Source organism: Frankliniella occidentalis, unplaced genomic scaffold, assembly GCF_000697945.3.
Source record: "Frankliniella occidentalis isolate FOCC.00 unplaced genomic scaffold, Focc_3.1 Scaffold44, whole genome shotgun sequence".
Taxonomy (NCBI): Eukaryota; Metazoa; Arthropoda; class Insecta; order Thysanoptera; family Thripidae; genus Frankliniella; species Frankliniella occidentalis.
Genome location: NW_026267174.1, coordinates 1,438,973 through 1,446,422, shown reverse-complemented (window position 1 = coordinate 1,446,422; position 7,450 = coordinate 1,438,973). Strand labels below are relative to the sequence as shown.

General features: G+C 53.0%; 2 protein-coding genes across 2 annotated transcripts in view; both read right to left on the bottom strand.

Moving 5' to 3' along the window:
* Nucleotides 1-7,450, bottom strand: part of LOC113212024 (zinc finger protein 26-like) — a 66,416-nt gene that overhangs the window by 22,242 nt on the left and 36,724 nt on the right. The window lies entirely within an intron of this gene.
* The window catches only part of LOC127749306 (zinc finger protein 271-like), a 36,876-nt gene continuing 34,519 nt past the window's right edge, over nt 5,094-7,450 (bottom strand). Inside the window, exon 3 of the mRNA XM_052266959.1 lies at nt 5,094-7,212. Coding sequence (XP_052122919.1) covers nt 5,528-7,177 — 1,650 coding nt within the window. The 5' untranslated portion in view covers nt 7,178-7,212 and the 3' untranslated portion in view covers nt 5,094-5,527. The remainder of the gene's footprint in view (nt 7,213-7,450) is intronic.

Below are 7,450 nucleotides of genomic sequence, written 5' to 3'. Positions count from 1 at the left end.
CGGGGCGTGGCGGGGGCCGGGCTCGCCAGGTCCCACGGCCATCTGCCAATGACGCCCCCGCGGCCCATTCCGCCCGACCCAGACTCACTTTTCCGATCTGTCCGTCGGGGCGCGTCGGAGCCAGCGAGAGAGCGGCCGAGAGAGGGAGAGAGAGGGGGGGGGGGGCGTGGCGACGTGCCCCCCGGAACAGAGTGAAAAAGAGGGAACGCCCAGCTCAGCAGCTCCGAATCCATTTCCCTTGCAGAGCGGAGCGGACAGGAGCAGAGAGAGCGAGCGAACACACCTGTGCGAACGCGAATACCCACACATTCAGAGGACATGGTCCAGACGGCACACGCGCCGTCTCTCTTGCTTTAGGTCCAGAAAAAGTCAACAGAGTGGGAGCGGGGGCGTGACTGACCTGAGGGACGCGTCTCTGTCTCTCTCTCTCCGCGGCTTCACGTCATGGTTCGGCCTACGAGTCACTGACCTACCGTGCTAACACCCGACTAAAAAAGGTGAACACACTCGTTCATTGAGTTTCATCGGGAAAGCCCTCACCACAAGCAGCACCAAAACGCACAGATGTGAAAAGAGAAAACGTCTGCCTCTTGCTTGTACTTTGCTGCTCGCATTGCACGCTGCAGGCCAAGGAATTCACCGGAAAGTAAATAAACTTTATTATTATTTCGTTCTGCAGGGCGGGGTGGGGGGCGTGGCCGGCGCAAGGAAGAAGACCAGGCCGCGTTTAGCGCCAGGGGCCTAATGGGCACACAGTACACAGGGCAGCAAGGGGGGAAGGGGGGACGACTGCAAACCGTCCGCCAGCAAGAACTTCTAGAAAAGGAAATAGGGAAGGTAGAAATGAAAAAAAAGGGAAGAAAATGGGTTCTTTTGGCTTTGGCTAATTACACACACAGTGGTGAAGGCGGCAAGGTGCCGGACACGTCGCGGGCAACGGGGTCCGCCAGTTAAGGGAAAGGTAAGTCTGCTGCGGGAAGCTAAGAATCAGGTGTGACACAAGATCCCACATTCGGACGGGTCCAGAAAAAGGGAAGAATGTCGAAAATCCGCGAGTTGATTCTCCCAAAAAATACCAAAACAACCAGAAAAATAGGATAATTTGGGGAAAATACCGGGAAAACGGGATCATGGTTGCAAAAATTCCCTGAAACTTTTCTAGCCCAAATCCTAGACATTTCAAGCTACATTCCATGGCGACCCTCAAAGCGATTGATGCTGCTAGAGGCCGTCGCTGGGGGCTACTGGAGGCTCCGCTGGAGGCTTCGCTGGAGGCTCCGCTGGAGGCTCCGCTGGAGGCTCCGCTGGAGGCTCCGCTGGAGGCTGTTGCAGGCCGCTGCTGGAGACTTCCGCACAGCATAAGCGTGCCGTGCACGGCATTAGGAGAGATGCTGCTGCTGCGCCGCGCTCGCCTCTAACGGTGAGACACACATAGGATTTGGTCCGCTAATGGACGGTGCAGAGAGAGAGAGAGAGAGAGAGAGAGAGAGAGAGAGAGAGAGAGAGAGAGAGAGAGAGAGAGAGCGAAAAAAGAGGGTATTAATCGGCCGACGCGTCATTAGGACCCAACTGACGGCTGCAGCTCGCGGCCAGTTTGGCAGCGGCAGCCGTAAGCGGCATGACCCGGCGCGGGACGCTCCACTGCCAAACAAACGGGAAAAATTAAAGTTCAGCAGCTAAATACGGAATAACTCATTATATAGCTATGTAGCTAGATATGTCACCAAAGAATTCGGATTCTATTTATTGCTATTTAGCTTTGCTAAAAAAAAATAGCTATGTAGCTCAACATAGCCGAATTTCTACCGACATGGCTAAATAATTAATGTATCCCCGTGTATCCCTCATTTAGCTATTTGTTTAGCTAAACGCAGTTAATATTTTTTCCGTGAACACGGTGGCCTCAATCGCATCCTTATATCCTCGGTCAGGCGCGCGCAAAGCGCGACAAGCGACAAAAAGACATCATCATACAAAAGAGGGTTGAGATTTACTTTTGCAGTAGCAGCAGCAGTGCGTCGTCGTGCGCGCGTCACGGTGGCCCGCGGCCGCCTGCGCTCGATGTGCAGCAGCGCTAATGGCGGACCAGAGCCAGCAGCCAAACCAGGCGGAATAACAACGCGACAACAGTAGTGGCGCGCCACTCAGAGGACAGACATCAAGAGGAAGAAAAAAGAAGAGCAAAAACAATTAGGGTAGACCAGTTTGCTTCCGGCCGTAGTGCGGCGCCGGGGAGACGCCCGACCGGAAGTGTGGTGGAGCCGCGGGAGATTTAAATCGGAAGGGGGGCGCCTGATGAGACCCACATGTAGCAGGACCGGCCGGGAGCGGTCAAAGCGGTCCAGCTAGGGAGACACGCAAACGCAAAGGCGGTCGTGCTGTTCTGTGTCCTCTCTTCGTCACTGCGGAGGGCAATTCGGAACAAAATAAATATTTGTTTACTACATCCTCCTGTGCTCAATTCGACGTTGTCGGTCGAGACGGCAAAGAAGCGCACAAGGATAGATATGAAAAGAAAATTCGACGATATCTACATCTTATCTAGGAAACGTTCTAGCGAGTAGGTGCACGGTAAATACCACGAGACCTCATGGGAGTCATAAAGCATATCGCACACGACCCGCACGCGACAGGAACAACAGTCGCGCGTCACGAGCGTGACAGAGTGAGAGGGGAGAGGAGAGGAGGAGAATCGCAAGGAGCTCGCGGAGCGTGGCGGGGCGGGGCCGAAGGGGGAACTGGTCGGTCGGGCTAGCGGTACTCCCAGACAGCAGCGGGGGCCGAGCATCAAACGCATCGCCACGCATCGCCACGCCCTGACCTAGACAGCGCAGGACAGAGTCGCTAAGCACCCCACATTAGAGCCGACAGTCAATTGTTACCCGAGGCCAAGGCATTACCAGGTGAGGTAAACGGGTGGAAAACTTCAAACTGCGAGGTTGCTGCTTTAAAAGTTGTTTTTGTTTTCATTTTTTGTTTCATTGCCAGGTGAGTACGATATTGAGCGCTGGCCTACTCGAATGCACAGAAACTTAACACGCGCTCAGTTAGCGAGGGTTTTCCGGCGGTATGTAAGTACTTGAACCGTTGAGTCCAACGCTAGTTTTTTTTCCCTCCTTCCGTCTGTTCCTCGGCGCGCGGCACCCAAGCCACTGGCCTGTTTGCGCTAACGAGCGATGGGGGCAACACCTCGGCCTGGCCCGGGCCCTACACGAGCACAAGCTATGCAGCAGTGCACATCGGGCCAATGAAATCGCCAACAGCAGATCTCCCCTACAACACCGTGCGGTGCGCCCCGGCCACCGCCGTCCCTGGGGAGGGAGGGAGGGAGGGCGGGAGGAATGGGGAGTGGAGGGAGGGAGGTCATTTCTCAATGCATGAGCCGGCCGATAGCCCAGGCACTGCGCTACACGGTCTCGATGCGAGCGGCCCGGTGCTGCATACCTCTCAATGCACTTTACACGACCCCCCCCCCCTTACGTACATTACTTCGATTCGATACGTACCCCTCAATCACTTTACATCAAAATACTATACTATTTCTACATTGTCCTCTGCAAAAGGCCACAGATCCGCATCATCTTCCTATCCTCGCAAATGGTGCGATAGATTACACGGATGAGAACACGACGCGGGTTCCGCTTGACTGTCACTTTGTGTTGAACGGCGTCCCCCGCGGAAGTGAGCGGCAGAGCGGTAATTGATGATTGATGATCAGCTGATGACCGGCCATCGGCGGCCTTACGACCTCGGCGGGCGATGCGGCGGCGACAAAGGCAGCGTCCTCTCTGATTCACTGTTATTCTGGAACTCCTCCCATCTCTCTTTCCCCCCCCCCCCCCCCAAGAGCTCACATTTCATTTCACATCGGCAACGACCGCCGGCAAGCAAGAGAGGAGATAAGCCGCGAGCGAGCAGTGTGCCAAAGAGAGGGTAACTATTTACCAGACAAGTCGCATCACTTTCACGGTGCGCAAGGTCAGGCCTCCGCCGCCGCCGCCGCCTCCGCCGCCTCCTCCCACAACGCTGCACCACTTTTCAAACTCGCGGCGGCGGCGCGCGCGGATTCCGACGGGCGCAGCGCCCCGCCCTACACCGCAAACAGATTCCCGAGAACGGGACGGGGCGAGTAAATAGGCGGGGTGGGGTAGCGCGCTCCATGAGAAGAAGAAAAAAAGGAGAGCTGAGAAAGGGAGAGAGAGAAAGAGAGAAAGAAGAAATGGCAAAATCTCGGGGCCGAAAGGAGAACGGACGAAGCAGCACAAGCGCGCGCACAAGTTTTATGCTCCGGGGTGCTGTTTCTGCAACTGACGTGAAACGTATGCGCGGCAGGAGGAAGCGGCCGCTCAAGTCCGCCTCAAAACCGGCACCCTGCCCGCCCTGCACACACACTCACTGGGGCACTAATCATGAGGCAGGAAAGGAGGGAGGGGGACAGCTCACAGCGCCGGGTCAAATCACGACGGGAGTCCATGAGTGCGGGCAGCGGTGCGGCGGAACCGGTTCAGACAAATCGCTACTTCCGCCGCCGCCCATCGTCGTCTTCTGCCTCTTCTTTATCGCAGTGCTGCTCAATGGTCGTGCCGAATTGCCTTGTGACACCCGACGGGCACTTACATAAATTCATGAGCCCACAATTTTTTTTCATGATTTTTTAAAATTTCTAAACAATTTGCTTTTTTACCACATTTTTTTATTTTTTCCGTCGACCGTGTTTCTTTTTCTTTCTTTTTTTTCGTCGCGTATTTTTAGAGGGAGTATACTGATTTGCGTGAAGTACCTCTCCTCGGTGACACCATGCGGCCAGCTGGAGCGACGAACCCGAAATCCCCTCCCCCACTCCTCTCCTCCTCTTTTCCGGCTCCAGCAGCGCAGCCACTCAGCCAGTCCAGCGCGGCGGAACAGACGACATGCGAGCGATCCCATTCGGGTGCGACCCGACACGCACCGCGCAAAGCGTTTGTGGTGCCGCCTCCAGCGGCGGCCCGGCTGGACCACAGCATCCAGGAAGATCTCGCCTTCACCAACAGGTACCTGAAAACGTGAGTGACAAAAAAGGGCTCTCCACCTCCAAACCCAAAAGTATACGAACATATGGATTTTCGTATTTATTCAAACACAGGTCTACAGCGAACGAATTCTAAACATGCGCCCGCACAATATATGATCAGCAAGCATCTTAGATGCGATCTTAGATAAATAGGACACCGACACTATACCATCAACACAGAATGAATGACACACTAGGGAAGCTATGAGTGCGAGTAGGTGCTCAGCGCCGACTTTTTGCAAAGGTAATGCCAAAATGGCGAACAAATAGAACCAATTGAAGCAGACGAGAGTTGACCTGCTGCCTGCCATGCAGACGGTCTTCTTTAAGTTAGGTAGAGAACTATGAACAAAGTTGAAAGATCATACGCCATACATGGGCTAGTTTGAATTTACCACAAAGTTATCCTGATTACAAATCGATGATTAAGCCCCAGCAGGTTCGCAGGGGGTACATTGTAATTTGGCACGGACATGTCTAAGAACACCCAGTTGCAGAAACGTTTTCTGGTTTGTGTGTTTGTAGATGTAGTTCCAGATGTAATAAGAGGCTCCCAGATCGAGAGAATTTTTTCTGACACTCAGTGCACTTGTACCAGGTCTTCTTGTCAATATGAGATTGCGCGTGTTTCCACATGTTGTCTGTTTGGGCGAACTTCTGGCGAACACTGGACTGAAAAGGCTTTTCACCTGAGTGCGTCCGTATGTGTTTACCCAGATCGTCTGAATCTGCACATTCCTTATGACACACTTTGCACTCAAATGGCTCTTCGCCAGTGTGCATCCGTAGTAGATGGCTTCGCAGATAGGAAGATCGAGAGAATTTCTTGTGGCACACGGTACACTCGTAGATCTTCTTACCAATATGGCATTGCATGTGAAGCCGCATATTGCTTACGAGTGCAAACTTCTTGTTGCACACGGTGCATTCATGAGGCTTTTCGCCTGTGTGCATCCTCCGTATGTGTTTCCGTAGATCGCCTGCTCCTGCAAATTTCCATTGACACTCTGTGCACGCATATGGCTTCTCTCCCGTGTGAGTTCGTCGATGTTTCAGCAGATCGCCTGATGCTGCAAATTTCTTTGGACACTCAGTGCACGCATATGGCTTCTCACCCGTGTGAGTTCGGAAATGACGCCTCAGCTCATCCGCTGAGAAGAAAGTCTTGACACACTCGGAGCACTCGAATGCTTTCTCATTAGTATGCCTCCTGATATGATTTCGCAGATTGCCAACATAAGCACACCTGTAATGGCAAACAGGGCACTCGAATGATGGCTTATCTCCGCTGTGGAGTATCATATGTTTCTGCAGGTTCCTCGGATGAGCAAAGGTCTTGCTACATGCAGCGCATTTAATTCTTTTTCCTCCAGAGTGCACTATTCGCATGTGTGACTGTAAGGATTGCGTTGTGGAGTACTCCTTCTGGCACATAGAACACACGTAACATGGTCCTTCTAAATGATGCGCTTGTAAATGACTCCGCAGACTAGACGCTATAGTAAAGCCCTGCTGACACACGCTGCACTGGAATGGCTTTTCTCCGGTGTGGGTTAACATGTGTGTTTTCAAAGTGCCCGACTGTTTGAATCTCTTTGGGCAAACCGTGCATTTGTATGGTTTTTCTCCAGTGTGAGTTCGCATGTGCGCAATAAGGCCACCGGGTTGACGGAACTGCATCTTGCATACGGTGCACTGGTGTGGCTTTTCTCCGCTGTGGACTAACATATGTACTTTTAGACATCTTGATTGCCCGAACCTTTTGGAGCAAATGATGCAGTCGTATAGCTTTTCTCCAGTGTGAGTTCGCATGTGCGAAATAAGGTGACCGGATTGACAGAACTGCATCTTGCAAACTGTGCATTCGTACGGCTTTTCTCCAGTGTGAATTCGCATGTGTATGCGCAGTTCGGAACTTGTGGGAAAGCCCACGCAGCACACAGAGCACTTGAAAGGCTTCTTGCGGTTGTGGGATCGGAGATGAACTGTCAGTTCGGAACTTGAACGGCACGTTCTGAAGCACACGTCGCATTGGAAAGGTTTATCTCCTGTGTGTGTCTTCATGTGCACCCTTAGAGTCTCCGCTGACGATAGATCTTTGGCGCAAACGTTGCATTTTATCGGCATGGCGCCGCAGGGATCAAAGATGTACTCCGAATAAGCTGGAAAAGAGAGAGACGCCGAGTGACTAATTGGCCTGATTTTCTGTGGCAATTAAAATAAATCATTCATTTGCAAAGGGTTGGTGGGGGGCGTGGTGAGAACTGCTCAATGATGCACTCCCGCATGATCATACAGAAAGTAGCTCAGTTTGGGGGTGCTAACGGAGCGCCGGGCGGGTAGGCAACATGAGCACGAGTGGGCACGCGTGCGCAGCGCCTTGCCTACCCCAGCTAACGG